We start from the raw sequence: 22,274 nt of genomic DNA, 5'->3' as shown, positions 1-22,274 counted from the left end.
TTTAAATGTGTGCGTGCCTTCAGATTCATCAACTCTGCGTGGAAGTATTCGCCGTGAGCGTTTCTTTTGTATTGGACACCCCCCATCCCCATTGGCATTTGTACATGTGGCCCCCTCCCGTGTGAACAAAGCATACACCAAACCACAAGTTCACACAGGAGACAGAGAGGGATGACTCACATTCACACTTTCACACTGCTCCACACGCACACAGACACAAACACACACACGTACGCTCCTGCAGGCTGGACTGCACTGTCACTTTGTATTTATGCAGCGTGACGTGAGTCCAGTCACAGGGAGCAGGGAGGGGGTTGTAACCAGCTGAATAGTGAATGACGGCAAAAGCGAGAAGATGAAGACGAGGAAGAGTGTAACTTCAAAAGGCTGAACTTTGTTTTGCCTTTGAACCTGCCAACACTCTTGTCTGTCTTCATCAAGCAGGATTCAGAGCTGTTCCCAGCATCTGGAGCCAAAACACTTCAGAAAGGACACAGAAGACTGAAGGAGTCACAGACGGCCTTTAACGCCGCCTTTCTGCTTTTAGGCGCAGACTCTGAGTGAGGGAATCAGGTTGCAAAAAATCTAAATTTTACCTCGAAAGCCAGATTAATGGAAGTGATATTTTTAGAAGAGCAGTTAAGATGCTGTAGTATTGGTGTGGGATTAGGTGTCAGCAGACTTGTGAAAGCCACGTTTTGGTTTCAGGACTGGAAAAGGGAGATTGATGCATCACCAATTTCATACAGAAAAAGAAAAACGTTTTAAAATTTAAACCTTTTTCATAGAAAAAGCTGCATACATGATCACATAGAAGAATCAGTGAGACCACGAAAGGTGAACTGAAACATAGAAAGGGAACAGTATATTCTACTCTCTTTGACAGGGATTTTTTGGGGGGAGGGAGGGTTCAGATAGGGTCAAGACTGCAGAAGGATGGAGTTAAATGTCACATTTTTTGCAGGTGTTCATTGCGATACCAGACTCAAAAAATAAAAAAACAAAATCACGAGTCTCTGATATTGTTCAGGGGCCAGGCCAAATGTAGAGGCGGGCCGGATCTGGCCCTCGTCCATGGTTTGGGGACTGCCCATAGTATTCACACTGGACAAGCAGGAAAGGGTTTCTTCTTCTTCTTAATCTTTTGCCACTGTTTACTAGTCCACCACCTTTCAAACGATTGGCACTCCCACGAATTACAAAGGAACTCCATCCGTACATCACCACCAAATCCGAGTCACTGATTAGTCAAAGTTCAACCACTCAACATTACAAGGCCCTCAATGGATGTGTGTTTTGAACGTAGAGCCCAAAAATGGTCGTAGAAACGTGCATAGCGGTAGCCCATTAAACCGCATTGACATAGATTGTTCTTTGAACGTGGTCATTTGAACGTGGATTTTACTCAAGGCCGGTGGGAACGTAGCTGGACAACTCTCAGAATTTGTTTATATTTCCTCTGTAACTTTCTTGGTTTCCCTCTCTGACTCTGTTTCTTGGTGTGATGGACCACGCTGCAGGTTCCTTTAGGCTGGTCTGACAGTTTTGGTTGAGGCAGTTCTCCTGCTGTGCGGCTAATTATCTGCTGTTCAGTAACACAGAACTGTGTTTGAGCTCCTCAGCAGTTTCGAACCGGCAGACGTCTTAATTACGGATGCAGTCGAGCACAAATGAGGGGTGGTAAAAAGAGGAGGTGAAAGATTAAAGTCTGTAGTCAAACAGGAGGCTTTACTGACATTAATCGTGTGTAGTAGATCTCTGCCTGGATGGTGAAGGTCTTAGTTCAGGGCTGAGATTAGCAGCAGCACCGTCAAAGGCCAGAGGATGATTAATCATTTCTGTCAGATTGAGACAGAAGCCTTGATGAGATGAGATATGATAGATGATCATTAGAAGGAGGCGGTTGTTTCTTCGTCATATGTTAGGATTTGTGGATGGACTACCAAAAGAAAAACAAACTCGGGAGTTTAACAGAGTTCAACAAGACAAATAATAATCCTGAAACTTGGTGGGGGGGCTTGGGTTTGGCTTAGGGTCCTCCCTGGGGTATAACTGGGTCAGGATTTGGGCTTGACTCAGGGCCATGTGGCGTAGCTGGGTCAGGGTTTGGATTTTACTCAGGGTCTTGGTACTAGGGCGTAGGGCTGGGTCTCATCAATAATTTCCAGAATGAATTTGATTTGTCTCACTAGAGCCTGGATGGATTTGATTCACGGTTTTTCGATTCTTTTATTCTACTCGATTCGATCCAATCCAATTTTAAATTTACGCACTTTACACATTTAGACACATTTGTAAAGATATACAGTATTAATGTAGACATGTTATGAAGATATTCATATTAATCCGATACAGGTCATATATTGTAAAACGTATGAGTGAAATAATAAACCAATGATGTTTTTAAACACCATACAGTGTTACATGGTTTCTTAAACGGAGAAGCTCCAATGAAAATGTGCTTATTATTAAGGCTCTAAACTGACTCATTATTTTTGAATGCGTTCCCTTGTATTGTCCTAAAATAAAAAAAACATTTTTTTCATATTTTAATCTCATTTTGTCTCTTTCGGGGCCACAGGGCTACCAAAACTAATGACCTAGTTTTAGGTCACTGGAAAAGGAAAGGCATAAAAGATCAATATCTATTTATGGATCAATTATTTATTTATTAAGCTTGGATCCAATCAGATCGATAAATACATTTTCTCACCCCAGGGTCTCAGTACTGGGGTGTAGCTAAATCAGGGTCTGGCTCAGGATCCTGGGGCGTGGCTGGGTCAGAAACGACTGTCAAATCAGTCATCTTCAATCAAAACCAATCTTTTTGTGTTTTTTAAAGATGTTACATCATTTACCCGTGATCTCTAGATAACTGGGTGTAATTTTTTCTTGTTTTCCTTAAGTAAACAGTTGCTTTGTGATGTGAGCTGTTAGGTTGTCATCTTGAGGAGATGAGCTAAAAAAATCTCTTTCTTCTTCACTTCAGCATATGGACATTTTTTCAACATTTTCTTGACCAGCATTTTCTAAATTGTAAATCAGGTTTTGTGAAGAAGTTAAGTTTTTGGCGTCTACTTTGGTAACAGTGTGTGTGAGGAATGGCATTTCTCTGAAAACACTCAGTTTAGATGATTTACAGATTAAAATTTTCTGGCTTTTATAGTTGGAAAGAAAGGGGGAGGGGCTTATTATTTCCATATATTCAAAGCCTTTTTTTGTAACTGCAGGGGCACTTCAATTGGCAATGCATAGGGCAGCACAATACAGGAACACAAGGACGTGTCTGCTTTTGTTGTCTGAGCACCACCTGTAATCCTTCAGTACCATGAGTTTGATTCGCATCCATGAATCCGTTTTTTTCTCAGGATATAAAACCTTAAAGGTATCCTGTAAACTTGGCAGTGATTGAATTTATAGAGCCGGTTTTGGAGCCCGTCCTTGGTGTGAACATCAGAGCCAGTATTGATCCTGGCAGTTTTACTTGGCACTAAGCGGAGAGCTGTGGAGAACTCATGACCTCTGGACCCCCGATCGATTATCCCTTCAACCGATCAGTAATCTACAAAACTTTCCATCAAAAAACCCCACTTACAAAGGAAAGTGTTCGGGTCAAATCCACGCTAGAAAAATAAGAAGATTAGCAGTTTAAACCTGGAAATTCAGAAGGAAGGAGGGAAAGAAATCTCATCCTCTACAGCGACATTTTGCGATCCATGTTATTTTAAGCTCCTCTGATGGTTTGGGAGGACCGTGACGAGGTTCGGATCTTATCGTAGCCGTCAGGCAGAAGAGCTGGCTGATTCCTCTCGTTGTGGGCTGAAAATCCAGCCTTCATGTGCTGGTTCTGTGATGCTGGTGGACGGGACGGTTTAGCATGTGACAGCACGCAGACAGCAGGCGACCTGACAGCAGCAAAGACATGTTCCCGTGTGACAGGAACACCTGGGGTCTGTGCTGGACTGGCTCCACTTCCTGGATCTGCCTTCAGACAAACAACCTCAATATTATGAATAACAGAAAGGTTGCAGCATCAAACAAGCCGGCGCTGAAATCATATTCATCTTTAAAATAAATCTCTGAGCTCCATCTTTATCTAAAGAAAGACAGAAAGCTCCTCACAAACGATGCAAATAAAAATACACGAGCATCATGGGAAATTTGATCAGAGGGAAAAAATCCCTTACAACTCATGTCACACACAAACTTTTATAAAAAATAATCTTTGCATATTTATAATCAATAAAACAATGACAATCTCTTTTTTCTGGCTTTGGGACAAATTAATCCTAATTTTAATTTTAAATCTTAGATTAATTAGAATAACTTAAAGTGTAACTCTGATCTTTTGATCAATTTTAAAACTGTTTTTGTAATTATGATTATTCTTAGGATTCATGATTATTGTTTTTAGCCAAAACCAAAAACACCTAAATTCGTCTGTGAGCTGTGGGCGGGACCATTGGCCCTGCTTTCTTTACAGTTGTCCTTCATCATCAGAAAATGCCACAAGGAAATGTTAAAAAACAGCAAAAACGCCCTTTTCATCAGTGGCTCTTGAAAGGTAAGATAAAGATAAGAGAACAGTAGAAGGAAATATGCAGATATGTTCTACTTTTTGTCATTTATGGGTGAAGAACTATTTCTGTTCTCTGCAGCTAAAAGTGACATGTTTTGCTAATCTAGGCTGGATTCATGGAGAGAACCTTTGTTAAATACTCAAGAATAGGAATTATAAACTTTCCTTTGACTAACATTCTTTTCAAAATTGAATCAGTTTATGATTAAACAGAAATTGTCGTTATTGCTGTGAACTCTGTTCATTTCCCTCTAATGTCAGAGGGTATTTTTGGATTTGCAGTGGTGTATTTTGAAACAAGCTTACACACAAGAGCGGTAATGATCCACCCTGAAGGGTGACGCTGTGTTAATTTGTCTCTTTTGCACCTTTTTTTCACATAAAGGTGTGAGAGGGACCGATGAGAAGATTTTTAGGGCTATATTTCGTACCCAATCGCAGTCTTATTTGACGTAAAAACGAGGGTAAAATCAAGTTCTAAACACAGCAGGGGAAGCAGTTGGTCATACCCCTGCACAACCTTCCCATCAGGTTCCTCTAAACCCAGATAAGACTAACACAAATTTGCTTTGCAGCTTTTGACAAACCACCAAAAAGGCACCAGATATTTTTAGGTTGTTTACTTTCAGCAAGCAGCAGCTTTTGAGTGCTTAAAGTTTGACCATGATCTTTGCAGTTCTCCCTCCTTTTATTAAGAAAAAAACGATTTAACTTCAACTTAATCCTACCAATTGACTGATTTCTTAGTAGTTAAATATATAAATATTGCAACCAAGCAGCAAAAACTCTTAGCTGGGATGGTATTTTTGCATAATTTCCAGTGTAAAACAACTTACTTGACATAAAGAAACAATTAAATAATTAGCATAATGTTCTAAAAATAATGGTAAATAGCGTATACTGGTATGGCGCTTTCCACCTTCCTTGAAGGCCCAAAGCCCTTTACAGTCACAAACCTATTCACACACACATTCACACACTGGTGGCGGCTCCGCTGCTGAACACTGGCGCCAACCTTCCACCAGGGGCAAGGTGGGGTTCAGTGTCTTGCCCTAGGACACTTCGACAGGGTGGGCAAGGACGGAATCTAACCTGCAATCTTCCAATCAGAGGCCGACCGCCCTACCACTGCACCAAAATCGCCCGTTATTATATATTACTTGTTCATAGACAAGAAATCTTAAAAATACCACCTTTTTTTTTAGATTTAAGATTTTATTTTATAATTGCTAAAGGTACTCAAAGTTCTGATTTTTAAAATGTTTGTAGATCAGAAAAAGTTGGAAATATGCACAGTGGGAAATACTATGATGAAAAAGAACAGAAAGTTACCTAAATTAAGTCATGCTGCAATTATGAAATTATATATAAATTATTTTTTTAAACTTGTTTGTGTGTTTTGTTTAGTTTTTTCCAGAGTCAGATTTGAAACAATGTTATTATATAAGCTTCAGCATTGAAGTTTAAACCAGCAGTGTGGTTAAAAATACTGTTATTAGATCACAATGCAAACTGTAGACTCTACCTCTCTGCGGGAATACTAAAGGTAATGAAAGCGAGCACTAGTGCCTCCAGCTGCATCATTAAAAAGCCTTCTTCTACTATAAATAGAATTAGGAACAGTCTGTTTATATAGCTGCATGAGATATCAGACAACAAAACAATATTTTCTAAGTCACATTTTTAGTTTTGATAATAATAAAAATGTCTGAACACATCATTTGCTGCAAGATGAATCTGAGCTCTTTCTTACCACCTCTGAGTTAAAAAATCGAAACATTTCTTCATCCGTCAGGTGTTGCTAGTTCTGCAGAAGCTGCTGCCTTTTCCTGAAGTCACTGGAGACTGCCTTTAACCCTTGTGCTATCTTAGATGACCCCACCCTTACATTGACGTGTTCTCCCTACCATGACAAAGGTGGATAAAGGTGAAAAGATTACTGTCTAGTGGGTGTAGATGATGGTGCCTAGGATTGCACTAGGGTTAAGGTCATGAAGTGAGTATTGATCAGACTCTCACTACTCTGGTCTTCAAACCTCCATCTTTTTTCACTGGAAAAGCAGCCAAAACATGCCCTTAACTCACTCTGTGTGCCACCTTGGATACCTCTACAATACCTCTTGTATGTTTCTGCATCGGTTCAGGACTGCTTACAGGATTTTTCTATTACATTTTTTAAAGTCTATTTTTTTTGTTTTTTGCAAATTACATCTTTTTAATTTGTATTACCACTTAAACATAAGTTTATTTTTAAAATTCAAATATTTTCCTCAAATGTGAGATTTTTCTCTCCATCCATCTTTGTTTTTTGTTATTTGGCTCCATCTGCAGGAGAGCATGTGTAACAGCATCTTAAGAGCTAACTGTTAAACGTTTAAACACGAGTTACTGTAAATATAAAAGAAAGATTTTTTGTTTCTCCTCCCAAATAAAAAAATTACATTTTCTTTTTACTCTGATTTATGAAAGTTACTTTATGTGTGTGAATGATAGTGGTTAGAATTTCCTTGGCAGTATGAGTGCAGTGTGTGCTGTTAAACCTAAGAGGCTACTCTTACACTAAAATCTATTTTCTTTTTCTCAGTTTTATACAAAATTGTATTCTCTTAGCTATACAAAAACAGGACAGTTACCATTGTCAATGAAGGACTGAGCTAAGACTGAAAGGTGGACATGAGGGACATTTCAAATGTCCTTTGCTATAGTGACAAACACAGATATGAGCTTTTGCAGGTGAACCATGGTGTTGTGCCGAACCATCCACATTATTTTGGCAAAAGCATCAAGAGTGTTGAGAACGTCCGGTCTGCTTCAAGAAATGAGCCAAAGCAATTGAAAAGGATCTTTGCCATTTTGGTGGCACTGACTCTTTACATGGGAAAGGAATTTAGTTTTGAAGCATAAGTGAACAGTTTTGGGAGATATATTAGACGTTTAAACACGTGTTAAATATAAAAAAGGAAAATGCAAATTTTGGTTATTACCTGATTTAAATACAATTCTTGATTTTTTTTTCAAAACAAACGAAAAATCAACACAGTGGTTTAAAAGACACAAAACAGTGCAATGTGCTTGAAAAGGAGTGGGTTGAAGAGAAATCTTGTCTGCTTCCACCCCTTTTTACAAAACCTGATGATGTGCCTATTCAAGATGCGTATTACTATTTGCAGATGGCTACAAAACATTCACGGTACAATTCTGCAAGGCACCTGCGCTAAAGTGACATTTTTGTTTAATTAATCGTTTCTGGCCTTATACAGTAATATTAGTGACTTCTTGTAGTTTTTTTTGAATACATGTAAACTTTTGGTTTTATTTATGTACTGTAACAGTGTTTTAAGAAACTCGTTTGTGTAGAACTTGTTTTAGTTTGAAGTTATGACTAGTTTTCCAAGATTTTTGTTTCTCCTCCCAAATAAAAAAATACCGAACATATGCCTTTTTTTCGAATTTGATTGGCTAAAGGTGCTGGTCAGGCCCACATCCCTGCACTGTGATTGGCTCACTGAAATGGCTCATTGTTTTCAGTGACAGTCCCGCTATAGCCGGAAACTCAAAAAGTTCAGTACTTCTCCAAAATAAAGCCAATAAATTTAAATTATTTGGCTTTCGCTCAAATGTGGCGTTTTTACTAAACTGATTATGACTTGAATATTTTGGCCAAAACACTTTACAGTTATTTTAGAGAGACTATTAAAATATGTTCTATTTACGGGACACAAAATATCCGTTTCTCTTTCTCAGTTATTATCAAGGTAAAAATGTGTCTAAATGGACGAGCTTGTAGATTTATTGACTCATCTTACATGCTTCTGCACTGGATCCGGGCTGCTAGTTTACCAAACTAACACAAATTTGATGTTTTTTTAAATAACTTTTTATATTTACTTTCACAAAGTTGTCTAATAATTATTTTTCAAGTTTTTTTTTCATTCAGGTCTCTTTTATTTCTTTATTCTTCTAAATTATACTTTGTCATTATTTTCTTAGAAATGGCTAGAACGTTTACAAGTTTAAAATTTAAATGTAAAGTTCTTAATTTATTTACCAGTACTTGTTATATTCAAAATGTTATTTTTATGGCTTAAATTTGAACTTTTTGGATGGTTTCGATTGAGCGTTTGGAGGCTTTTGTTTTGTAAGATCTGCCCGGAAGTGTTTTTTTGTAACGGTCGTTCAGCTCGGCGGCCGGAGCCGCAGACCGTTAAATCTCGCTCCTCTGTGGAGCAGGAGCCCGGCACTCGGGTCCCGGGCGAACATGACGGGCCGTGGAGGGGGCGGGGTATTCTCCGGAGCGTGGACCGACACCTCCTGCTGCTGCGAGGAGGAGAAGCCCAAAAAGAGAAGGAGAGCCCTGTGTCTGTCCAGGAGGAAGCCTCGCGGACAGCAGCCCCGCGAGGCTCCCGCTCACAACAGGAAGAACACGCCGCTCAGCACCAGCATCCACTGTCAGCTCGGGAAAGAGATCAAACACATCTGCAGCAACTGTCGGAGAGCCGAGCAGCTGGACGGTGAGCGCACAGACGCAGCAGGTGAAGGAGAATAGCTCCCCTGGTTTGTGTTTTAACAGCGCGGGTACCGCAGCAGCCTCGCGCTGCGATGACAGCCGCACGCTCCGGATCCGTAGCTCTCCGGTTGTTTTCCTTCGCTGTCACGTGACCTCTCCTCGTTTCTTTTTGGATCATCAAATAATGCTTTTATTTTGAAAACACCACAATCAAATGACTGCTTTACAGGTTTTTCTCCATTGGTTTCCTGAAACAGAAATTACATTCTCAAAACAACATGGACAAACCTCCAAACCACTTGGCAAAATTGTTCACAACAGAATGGATTTTTTTCATTAATTTCATCAAATCGCAAATGTCTCAATGTCTCAGTACCTCTTTGCAAATGATTAAGTACAGGTAGCCTACATTTAGCACAATTTCCAATCAGTTGATCTAAACTGAATGTTGATTCTCAGTCTAATGGTTGTTCGCTCCAAAATGAGTCGAGTATATTATGCTGTATACATTTTCTTTTTACTCTGATGTATGAAAGTTACTTTATGTGTGTGAATGATAGTGGTTAGAATTTCCTTGGCAGTATGAGTGCAGTGTGTGCTGTTAAACCCAATAGGCTACTCTTACACTAAAATCCATTTTCTTTTTCTCAGTTTTATACAAAATTGGATTCTGTTAGCTATACAAAAACAGAACAGTTACCATTGTCAATGAAGGACTGAGCTAAGACTGAAAGGTGGACATGAGGGACATTTCAAATGTCCTTTGCTATAGTGACAAACACAGATATGAGCTTTTGCAGGTGAACCATGGTGTTGTGCCGAACCATCCACATTATTTTGGCAAAAGCATCAAGAGTGTTGAGAATGTCCGGTCTGCTTCAAAAAATGAGCCAAAGCAATTGAAAAGGATCTTTGCCATTTTGGTGGCACTGACTCTTTACATGGGAAAGGAATTTAGTTTTGAAGCATAAGTGAACAGTTTTGGGAGATATATTAGATTTTGCAAGTGAGCTATAGTGTTGTGCTAAACTGTGAGACTGTTTTGCCAAATGATCTTAGAATTTTCAGAATATAATTTCTGTTTCAAGAAATGAGCCAAACCAATGGAGAAAAACTGTAAGACATTTTTCTTCAAAATAGAATTGATATGTTAAATAACTAGTTCCACTTTTAAAACTTGACAAATCAACCAATCATACACCATTTTTGTTTTTATTTAATGTCTTTATTTCTCCTCTTTTTAAGTTTCAGCTATAAAGAAATTGTGCTTTTATTTTGAAAATGTCCCAATTAAATTACCGCTTTAACATTTTTTTCCTTAAAATTACAATTGATAATAAGTTAAATGAATAGTCCCAATTTTCAAAATGACAAAGTAACTAATGTTGATGTTCACCTTTCAACATATCGTTGCCACAGCGAATCACCTTTTATTAACTGTGTTTCCATTCCACATCTGCGCAAAGCTTCATTGAAATTCTAGAAATATTGAATAAACCCATTTTTGTAATTACATTGTTTCTATTAAATCATGATTATGGAAATAAACATAAACCAATTCACGCGATAAGTCATTCAAAAGCATGGATGTGAGCAAGGAGCAGATACATTTCTGTCTGTGTACATCTCATTACAATTCATGGAAGACACAGAGGATGTTGCCGCCTGGTCATCCTGCAGCCGCTGACAAGCTCCGCTGCCCCGCCCGCATGGCGAGCTGCTATGCTGGGATCCGGCGCAGCGAGCACGATCGCTCCAGCTATGCCGGACGGGCTCCGGGAAGTCTGTGGCCTGGCAAAAAAACACAAGAAAAAAGGGTTTCCATTGCAGTTTTGTGAAATATGTCCATTTCGATATGAATCAAAAACAACCTCCTCCAAGTGCAAAACTTTTTCGATAAATCAGTTTTCTCTAGATTGATGTGTTTCCATCAAGAAAATGTGTGGTCTCAGGTCCAATTTTTGCAATTTCAAAGTCATCTCCTGATTCTGACAGGTGGGGTTGTTTTTTTTTGCGCTAGAGGTTTGTTTTTTTTAATCCAGGTTGGGGACCGGCATAGGGTCAGGGATAGGGAGACTCAGATTTGGGCCCCCTTATTGCTAGGACCTCCCTCTTGACCTGGGACCTACACAGAATGAAGCTCATCGTGCCACCTGGGAATTGAACGCTAGTTTTCTGTCTGTCGGTCCTGCAGATCACCAACTAAGTTATTGAGCAGGATGTCAAAGGAACCAATCATAATCCTTTCTGGGGTTTTTTTTACTCATGCTTTTATTTTTGAAAAGTGCAGTTAATTGACTACTTTAAGACATTTTGACAAAGCAACAATTATACAAAATTCGTTTTGTAATTTAATGAAGGATGTCTGTATTTTCCCTCTTGTAACCCTTGTGCTATCCTAGGCACTTTAACATTGGGAGTTGGGTCATCTAGACCCACTAGACAGTGCTCTGAACCTTTTTTCTTCAATGAACCTTTTTTCTTCAATGATTTGTGAACCTCACTGGTGTACATGGATTACATGAAATCTTTGTAATGGTAGGAAGAACACGTTGATGTAAGGGTGGGGTCACAGGATAGCACAAGGGTTAAAGTCTCAGTCTAAAACGAGCTGCTAAATATTTCCACAGTATGTTGTGCTAAAAGTGAGCAAAGCATCTGAGCGCTGATGCTGTTGCTGTATCAACTGTGGTTGTTTTGAGGCATTGGCGACATGGGGGTCACATGGGGAGAGTGTGTCCCAGCTGTGTGAGGCTGAGCTGACGCTCTGATTGTGTCAACCAAAGGAGGAGGATGAGGAGAAGAATGCACAGCATCGTTGTTGTTGTTGTTGTTGCTGCGAGGCCTCTGCTGCAGATTTGAAGTGACATCTTCCTTCAAACAAAACCAACATGAGAATGAACGTATGCACATACACAAACATCCACACACGCCTGCGCTTTTCCTCTGCCTCAAACCCGCTTTGTTTTAGCGTCTTTGACAGCGTCCGCTTCATCACAGAGGAACCGTCTGATAGATAAACACAATACAGCAGGAGAAAACCCTTTTAATATTTCATACTTTGCTGCTTTTGTTTTGCAAAAGTGTGAAAATCTTTTGTTGTAATCCAAACAATCTTCTCTTTTTGCCATTTTTGTTGTGGATAAAAAAGATCCATCAGGGTAGAAACTCACTCATTATTTTCCCAGACTCCAAAGCTTGTTTGTACTTTCCATTTATTGCTAAAAGTAAAATAAATACACATTTAGTCAATCTGAACAGATGTTTTTGTTTGATTTAAATTCCAATGGTGCCAGTCATCGGCCTGGAAAATATCTCTTTTATCAAACTGTCGCAACTTCCGGTTTGAAACCAAACACGAAGATAGTTTCCACCATTAGAGGGCTTGTTGCACATGCAAGGCAGTAAACTCGCCCTTCTGTCTTCTTCCAGCTGAAGAGGTGGAGCGTTTGGCAGCGATGCGCTCCGATTCGCTGGTGCCGGGCACCCACACGCCTCCCATCCGCCGGAGGAGCAAGTTCGCCAACTTGGGACGCCTGTTCAAACCCTGGAAGTGGAGGAAGAAGAAGAGCGAGAAGTTTAAGCAGACGTCTGCGGGTAAGAGGAGACCGCGGCGGTCTCAGATTTGACAGCTAAAGGCCCAAATGTCTCTGTGCTGCAGCAGCTCAGCTGCAAAATCCTCCCATTTATTTACAGTTTTATCCATTCCCGGTGTTCAACATGTTCCAGAACAGGAACATTAAGTCCTCTAAAAGGGGTCAGGATGAACTAATTTGCATAATTCGATGATATAACTGTCCTTTTTTTTTATAAACCTTTCATCAAAGGTTTTGATTTTATTCTGTTTTTTTTCCTCCAATTATTTCTTCTTAGTTAAGAACAAATCTGAGGCACAATTGAGGTTTTAAACATTTACTTCCATATGTTTCTGTGATGACATCATCAGGTTAACAGACATAATGTGAATATTGGGAATAATCAGATCAGACTATGATCAGTGGGATTCAGTCCAGCTTCATGCTTTCTTTTCTTATCATCATCACTAATGGTATTTCTGAGGATCCCATCAGGCAGTATTGTATCTTAGGACCATAAGGCGCCATCTGGATCCTTTAGGTTTCACAAAAGTCGACAGTTTTTGTCTTAAGCGATAATTACGCATTTTAAATGTGCCTTTTGGGCATCTGTGTTCAAAACTCTTGCGTTCATGCGTCGCTTTGCAAGTTTCTACGGTCGTTTTTGGGCTCTATGTACAAAAGGCGCAGCCATTGACCATGTGCTGAATGTCAAATAAGGTTGAACTTTGACCAATCAGGGAGTCCGAGTTAGTGGTGGCGAATGAATGACGTCCTTATTACTACATGGAGGTTCTGGCCGTTAATAATTGCGGTTTGTGCCCAGATGGAATTCTATTATACCAAGTCGGTCATAAATTAGAATTGAGCTGTTGAAGAAAAAGTCTGGAGCAAGACTTCCACATTTGGCACCAAGACTCTTCCAACTGAAGGTGGCGCACATGTGCAAGTAAACACTAGTAAATGAAGAAGAGCTCAAAAAGTCCTCTAGAGGTTTTAGTGCCACTGGTAAATGACAACAGGCTTTTTGAACCTGCTTTTAACCCTTGTGCTATCTCAGATGACCCCACCCTTACATTGACGTGTTCTCCTACCATGACAAAGGTGGATAAAGGTGGAAAGATTTCATGTAATCCATGGACACCAGTGAGGTTCACAAATCATTGAAGAAAAAAGGTTCAGAGCACTGTCTAGTGGGTCTAGATGACCCAGATCCCAATATTAAAGTGCCTAAGATAGCACAAGGGTTACCCAAGGTGGACTTTGATGAGTTCTTGATCATCACAAAGTAGCTACACCACCAACCAGAAAATGTCAAAACAACGACAACAAAAACCCTGTTATTATTTGTATTAACAATGCAGTGTTCAACATAATCAACATAAGTAAAGAAGTGAGAGTTTTGTATTTTATGTTACAGTTGAACAATATTTAGTTATTGTCAACAAAGTTTGACTAACAAGATTTATATTTTTCTCAAAAACACATTATATATGGATGAAATCTGGCTGTACTTACTGATGTTAAAGGGTTTTTGGAGCCACACGGCGCTCTGTCAAAATGTTTGGTTGGGTGTTGTTGTGAGAACGCGAATGCGGCTAAGCTAACGTCTAGTGGTGTGGGACTGTGTTGGGAGTTAGCGAAGTCCCAGTAACATTTGTTGTGACGGAGTCTGCAGTCTGTTCAAAAATGAAGCCTGACGGACAAATCTCAGACACTTTTTTTCTCTCACTTAATGCGCCTTATCAAGGACATCAGTTTGAAAATCGATCATTGATTATAGTGCAGATGATACACCAACTGTGTGTTGCACACAGGCTGACAAATCAGCATAAAAACGCAGTTCACAAAAACAAAACTTCCCATCAACACCTCTAAACAATCAGCTTTCCACTTGGTCCCCTTGAGGCATTCTGGGTAGTGTAGTCATGTCAAATTATTTAACTGCTTTTGTTTTGCTTAATGCGTCTTATGTCTCAGTGCACAGATCTTTGTAGTTTATTTGATAAAGCTTTTTCGGAGAAACTGGGAGGTGCAGGACTCCTGAATTCCCAAAACAATAGAATGTTTGCTTCGCTAAGGATTTGAATGTGTGGTGGTTGATGATGACTGGATCACCTTTTTACCAGGGAGACACTCATCAAAGGCGATCAACAGAACAGCAACACCTCCCTCCTGCTGGATAAACCATTCCTCTAAATCCTGTTCTCACCAGGAGGCGCAAAACGCGCATCAGCGAGGCGCAGAGAGGCTTCCTGGCGCCAAGCTGTCAGCCCAGCTGTGGCGCCTTTTATTGTCTATTTATTCACGTCCTGCTGAAGCCTCCTTCTGCTAAAAAGCGAGCACATATTGCAGAGCGTGTTCCAGCGGGAGAACCGCCAGCCGTCCGTCAGTCAATCACCAGAGCAGGAATGGATTCTGACCTTTTGTTTCAAGTCTTTCAGACCAGACGGATGAAAATCTGATAAAAGCAGAAATCCTCCTGTTGATTTTAGGTTTATGAAGAAGCGCTCCAACTCTGAAAGGTTATAGAATCACTTGTACTTAATACTGGAATGTGGGATAACGTCTTCTTTTGTTTTCTGGGGCGTTCTCGCAGTTCTGGAGAGAAAGATGTCCACCCGTCAGAGCCGAGAGGAGCTCATCAAGAAAGGCCTCCTGAAGGAGGTTTTTGACAAAGGTGAGGCCTCACAGCACAAAGATGCTGAGCAGAGCTCCCACTGACTGCTAATATACCTATGGTTTATATTAGTGGAATTTTGTTTTGAATTCTAAAATATAATTTTGTTTTTTACTATTCATTTTTCTCTTTTAAATGGGATTTTTGGATGGGATTTGGACTTCAGGGCCTCCGTACTTCTGACTTGAGTCCTTACATGAAACCAAGTGAAGGGAGGTTTCAAAGTAAAAGCTGAAAACCTTCAGAGAAACTGTTTGAAAGTTTTTAAACTTGCTCTAAAGAAATTAAAATAAAGGCAAAAAAGTAGCTAGGCTCTTTAGGAGGTTAGAAGACAGTTCAGTCTGTTTGTCTTTTCTCTTCCCAGAAATAAAAAATAAAGGATTTTGCCTTTAATCTATGTATGATTTGAGTACAAATGTAGAAAAGAGTTCAAACTGAACTACTAAATACATTTATGAATAGCTTTGATAATTTGATACTGAAAAAGAAAACACAAACTGTTCAAATAATGTTACTTTTTGATCCATTTTTCACGTTTTGTAGCAGAAATTCTTTGTAAGATGTGGAAAACATAACAAATGTGGATTGAATGGTAGTCTGCAAATATCTGCACTGGAAGAGGAGGAAAGATGGTTTTCACTGTTTTGCTCTACACTCATTTGGCTTAAACCAAAAAGACCTCTTTTAACACTAAAAGATGAATCTTAGTGTTGTTTTGTTGTTGTTTCCTAATTAAAAACTATCATTTTTAAAAAACATTTCTGTTGTTTTCTCTGTTCTTCCTTCTCTCCAGACGGCGCTCCATCAAGTTTGCAGGAGGAGATGAAGATGGAGAAAGGGCGCTCCCCGCCACTTGGCCCCGCCTCTTCAGAATGTGATGGTGGTGAGCAGATGGATGGAGCCACAGCAGCTGGAGGTAGGCAGCAAAGCTTCCATCTTCAGTAGTTTGAGCCTTTTTTTCTTCATTCTTTTTACTACTTTACAGTTTGCTCTAAAAATGGATCTTTAAAGCAGATTTTTGAGGTTTGGATTTATTTTTTTTGCGCAAACGTTTAGAAAAATATTTGAATTCCTTGATCCCATGGGGTTATTATTGCCCACTTCAGCACCACAAACAAAGACACTAAAGACAGGGGGGTCTTTGGCAGCTTTTAAAGGGGAAATAGACAGTCTCACACTATCGGACATTTGACAGACGTTGTCAAGTCGATAGTCGCCCGATCGTCGAACCTCGGATTCAGGAACAACAGTGCGGTTTCCGTCCTGGTCGTGGAACAGTGGACCAGCTCTACACCCTATCTAGGGTGCTGGAGAGATTTTGGGAGTTCGCTCATCCAGTCCATATGTGTTTTGTGGATTTGGAGAAGGCGTTCGACCGCGTCCCCCGTGGTATCCTGTGGGGGGTGCTCTGAGAGTATGGGGTCCGGGGGGCCTTACTAAGGGCTGTCCGGTCTCTGTATGACCAGAGTAGGAGCTTGATTCGCATAGCCGGTAGTAAGTCAGACCTGTTCCCGGTCCACGTTGGACTCCGGCAGGGCTGCCCTTTATCACCGATTCTGTTCATAGTTTTTATGGACAGAATTTCTAGGCGCAGCCAGGGGCTGGAGGGGATCTGGTTTGGGGACCACAGAATTTCCTCTCTGCTTTTTGCAGATTATGTTGTCCTGTTGGCTTCATCGAGCCAGGACTTCCAGCATGCATTGGGGCGGTTTGCGGCCGAGTGTGAAGCGGCTGGGATGAGGGTCAGCGCCGCTAAATCCGAGGCCATGGTTCTTGACCGGAGAAAGGTAGCTTGCCTTACCCCAGGTGGAGGAGTTTAAATATCTGGGTCTTATTCACGAGTGAGGGAAGACCGGAGCGTGAGATTGACAGGCGGATCGGAGCGGTGTCCGTAGTTATGCGGTTGCTGTATCGGTCCGTTGTGGTGAAGAGAGAGCTGAGCCGAAAAGCAAAGCTCTCAATTTACCGGTCGATCTACGTTCCAGTACTCACCTATGGTCATGAGCTATGGGTCATGACCGAAAGAACGAGGTCCCGAATACAAGCGGCTGAAATGAGCTTCCTCCGTAGGGTGGCGGGGCGCTCCCTTAGAGATAGGGTGAGAAGCTCGGTCACCCGCGGAGAGCTCGGAGTAGAACCGCTTCTCCTCCACATCGAACGGAGCCAGTTGAGGTGGCTCGGGCATCTAGTCCGGATGCCTCCTGGACGCCTCCCTGGAGAGGTGTTACGGGCATGTCCCACTGGGCGGAGGCCCCGGGGAAGACCCAGGCCACGCTGGAGAGACTATGTCTCTCGGCTGGCCTGGGAACGCCTCGGGGTTCCCCCAGAGGAGCTGGAGGAAGTGGCTGGGGCGAGGGAAGTCTGGGCATCTCTGCTTAGACTGCTGCCACCGCGACCCGGTCCCGGATAAGCGGAGGAAGATGGATGGATGGATGGAGACCTTGTCAATCACAGCTTTTTTAAACCTTCACATTTGGAATGAAAACCATATTAATGGCGGCTCCGCCGACCTTGTTGACAAAAGCCACAAAGCATTCATCAACTTCTAAGACTCAAACACGCCTCCTGTTTGGTGCAGATTTTCTGAATTATTTTCCCCAAGTGTTTCCTCATTTTCTTCCCGTCAGGATCTCCGGATGTTCAGATGCCGAGCGATGCCACGTGTCAGCAGGACTTCTGCCAGGCCCCGCCCACAAAGACGTCAGCAGCGTGTCCGTCAGACAGCGCGGAGTCGCCGCTCTTCAGACCTCCATCCGTTCACAAACAGCCCCCTGCTCTGCCACCCAAACCCTTCAACAGGCTTCCTAATCACTTCACAGGTGCGCTTCTCGCCCCCAGATCACACTGGAGATCCCTCGCCGTCTGATCCGTCAGCGTTTTATTTCTCTGTCCTGTCCAGACGGCGCCCCCATCAGGTTACCGTGCTTGTCCATCAAGCTATCTCCTCCTCAACCATCGAAGAAGCTCCTGATCTCTGTCCCTGTGGGGCCCATGGAGCCGTCCCCGCTGGCCTTCCAGAAGTGCCCCGCCCCTTCCAGCCATGCACCTGTGGGGGGGCCCTCGCTGCAGTACCGACAGCTGCCCCTCCACCCGCCCAGCCGGATCATAGAGGAACTCAACAAAACCCTGGCCCTCACCATGCAGAGGTTTGAGAGGTGAAGCTCCAACCGACACGCAGAGCTTAGACAACAAACGAGAGCAGGGACGATGCAGGAAGTTTGGGAAAAACTTTCAAAATAAAATAAAAACCTCCACTATAGCAGGTAAAACTGTCCTACTTTACAACCAAATTTAACACTCCCAGTCTAATTCCAGAAACAGGTTAGTCAGCGAGATCATTTAATGGACAACAGCAGCAGTCCTCAAAGGTTTTAGGATTGTTCTTTTTCTCCCATCTTTAAAAAAGCCATCAGTAGCTGATCATGGAATTATTTAAAAAAAAAATTCAAATAAGTATTATTCATTTATTAGTTGAGTTTCTTTAAAAAGATCACATTTTTCAAAAATCTTTGAAACATTTCATTTAACTGGTTTAAATTATTCAATTTGTTATAGTTGTCATTTACTGTCTATACATGTGACATAAGATGACACATGTATGGTGCATGGTGATTCTTTCCGGTTCAAATTTGGGTAACGCTTTCTTTTACAGTACAGTACTTACAGTGTTCTTAAGTGGTATTTACATGGTACTTATAGTGTAACTACTGGGTACTTACATGGTACTTTTTATGGAATTTACTGGGTACTTACAGTGTGTTTACATGGTACTTTCTATGGGACTTTACTGGGTACTTACATGGTACTTTTTGTGTCTACTCTGTACTTACATGGTACTTACTGTGTATTTATATGGTACTATTTGGTTCATACCTATGTGGTACATACTGGGTATTTATAATATGCCTACTGGGTATTTACATTTTGTGCAAAGGTGTCTTTTATGGTACTTACCACATGTAAGAACAAGGTAAGTACAAATAAAGTACCTTGACCTTTAGGTCTGCACTCGCTGCATGTTTCACGGTATTTACCATCAATTTACCACAGAAACTACCCCTTAAGTACACTGAAACTGTAACTGTAAAAGAAAGTCAGCCCTATTTCCACTCAACTACATGGTACTTTCATTACTAAATACCGGGTATGTTCACTTGAATAGTACTTGGTACTTACCCCTTAAGTACACTGAAACTGTAACTGTAAAAGAAAGTCAGCTCTATTTCCGCGGTACTTTCAGTAGTAAATGCTGGGTATGTACACGTATTACCATCCCGTACAGTGTACATACACACTTGGTCTTCTGACCTCACCACATGAGACAATGCTAACCTGTTGGTAAGGGTAAAGTAACTACATTGTAAAAACATATTCCTACTTCTTGTAACATGAGGCTAGTTTAAAGAGAAACAAGACAGCAGTGAAAACAACAATCTTTAATATGATACATGTCTGCAGCATACAAAGTGTCATCACAATGAAATATGTTTTACGTACAAAACAGTACAAAGGAGCATTCCAAAAAACACATTATTGGCCTGAGGGTCGTGCTTTTTGTCCATCCAAATTCCTTCAGCAGAGTTTGGTAACGGTGCAGGACTTCTTCAGGGTTTGTAACTGCAAGAAAATTCACAATAAAAGCTCAAATGAAAATAAAAAGCAAAACGACTTTGATGAAATACAAAATAAATTTTACTTATTTAATCATTTCTGTAATGAGTTTGATAAATTTCTGTGAATTCTTTATCGCTTTGACTGTAATGCTTGAAATTAATCAATTATCCTCATTTATGAACATGACAATAAATTATTCACAACTTTATATTTTAGTTACATAAACAAGAACAACAAAAAAGAAATTAAAGAAAAAAAAAATTGAAATTGCCATAAAAAAATCTAATTTGTTTAGACAAAGAATGACAAAAGCAATGTTTTAATTGGCAATTACTGTGTGTATTTCTTCTTTATAAATAATATTCGCACCTACAATTTGCATTAGCATGAAAAACATTGCAGTGTAAAAGAAAAGGAAAAAATAAATAAATAGGCAATTTCAAATTCAACACAGTTATTCACAAAAATATGTTTTAATTTTCAAACAGTTACATTCACTGTTGTGTGGTATTGTTGTCTCTATCATATTTGAAAATAAATAAATAAATAAAAATAAAATAAAAACGGCGAAAGAAAAGAAAATGGGGAAAAGGCAGTTAAACTCTTCATTTAAGTAAATAACATGTCCACTTGGAGGATTTAACTTACTTTAGCTTACTCTCCTGTGACTTCACGGATTCGTCTGGAATGTCTTCTTCACCATTATTGATCTAAAGCGGTAAAAAAACGGAAGTACGTCATCATTATTTTAAATAAACGCCTTTCTTTGATTTTCCCAGAAAGACGTGCGCTCAGTCAAACGAGCACAGAACAACAGACTTTATCATTTAGGCTACATGCTTGTTTTACAGGTGCCCCACTCCTGGTAAGTAAAAACAATGTTTGTAGATTTTCATTACAAACTTTGAAAATGTATACATGAAATAACTGAAATTATTGGAGTAAGGTAGACATGCTCTTACGTCACGTTTCAAACACAGAGATAGTGGCTTGAAATCACGAGGTTAGCTTCTTTATAAAGTTTTATCAGTTTAAATATTTACATGTAATTTATCCAATATTTAAAAAAAACAAAAACACTGGCTTACCTGCCAGATGAAGAGAAATTCAAACTGTTGCGCGCGCCTCGAGGCTCTCCGGATTAATCCACGTTCACTTTGGGGGTAGTTGTGCTGCATTCAAGTGCGCTGGGAATTTGCAACTTTACTTGCCCCGACCTACTTAACAAAAACACACACTCGGGGTGTGCCTTGTTGTTTTACATATTTTCCTGACATTATATAATATATATTAAAACAAGTTCATTTTTAGAACAATATTTAAAAAAAAGTTAAGTTTTTAATAATTTATTATCATGTTTTTAAATGAGGATAGTACTTGATTAATTTCAAGCATTACAGTCAAAGCGATAAAAAAATTCATAGAGATTTATCAAACTCATTACAGAAATGATTAAATAAGTAAAATTTATTTTGTATTTAATCAAAGTCGTTTTGCTTTTTATGTTCACTTGAGCTCATATTGTGAATTTTCTTGCAGTTACAAACCCTGAAGAAGTCCTGCACCGTTACCAACCTTGCTGAAAGAATTTTGATGGACAAAATGCACGACCCTCAGGCCAATAATGTGTTTTTTAGAATTCTCCTTTGTACTGTTTTGTACTTAAAACCTATTTCATTGTGATGACACTTTGTATGCTGCAGACACGTATCATATTAAAGATTGTTGTTTTCACTGCTGTCTTGTTTCTCTTTAAACTTGCCTCATGTTACAAGAAGTAATCAGGCCAGTATATTTTTTTTACAATGTAGTTACTTTACCCTTACCAACAGATTAGCATTGTCTCATGTGGTGAGGTCAGAAGACCAAGTGTGTTCATGTACACTGTACGGGATGGTAATACGTGTACATACCCAGCATTTACTACTGAAAGTACCATGTAATAGAGTGGAAATAGGGCTGACTTTCTTTTACAGTTACAGTTTCAGTGTACTTAAGGGGTAAGTACCAAGTACTATTCAAGTGAACATACCCGGTATTTAGAAATGAAAGTACCATGTAATAGAGTGGAAATAGGGCTGACTTTCTTTTACAGTTACAGTTTCAGTGTACTTAAGGGGTAGTTTCTGTGGTAAATTGATGGTAAATACCATGAAACATGCAGCGAGTGCAGACCTAAAGGTCAAGGTACTTTATTTGTACTTACCTTGTTCTTACATGTGGTAAGTACCATAAAAGACACCTTTGCACAAAATGTAAATACCCAGTAGGCATATTATAAATACCCAGTATGTACCACATAGGTATGTACCAAATAGT

General features: G+C 40.2%; 1 protein-coding gene across 3 annotated transcripts in view; it reads left to right on the top strand.

Annotated features, from left to right (window-relative positions):
• Positions 1-22,274, top strand: part of LOC101165469 (phosphatase and actin regulator 1) — a 43,201-nt gene that overhangs the window by 14,910 nt on the left and 6,017 nt on the right. The window contains exons 1-6 of one of the 3 annotated variants that reach the window (XM_023954391.1): positions 8,757-9,111; positions 12,519-12,683; positions 15,261-15,341; positions 16,135-16,257; positions 17,969-18,160; positions 18,241-18,496. In XM_023954391.1, coding sequence (XP_023810159.1) covers positions 8,838-9,111; positions 12,519-12,683; positions 15,261-15,341; positions 16,135-16,257; positions 17,969-18,160; positions 18,241-18,496 — 1,091 coding nt within the window. In that variant the 5' untranslated portion in view covers positions 8,757-8,837. Of the gene's footprint in view, positions 1-8,756; positions 9,112-12,518; positions 12,684-15,260; positions 15,342-16,134; positions 16,258-17,968; positions 18,161-18,240; positions 18,497-22,274 lie in introns of those variants that run through there. The other 2 variants (XM_023954392.1, XM_023954393.1) reach the window with 2 other exon arrangements.

Source organism: Oryzias latipes, chromosome 4 (assembly GCF_002234675.1).
Source record: "Oryzias latipes chromosome 4, ASM223467v1".
NCBI classification, from domain to species: domain Eukaryota; kingdom Metazoa; phylum Chordata; class Actinopteri; order Beloniformes; family Adrianichthyidae; genus Oryzias; species Oryzias latipes.
Note: the sequence above shows the minus strand (reverse complement) of the source record. Positions and strands in the feature narration are given on the sequence as shown.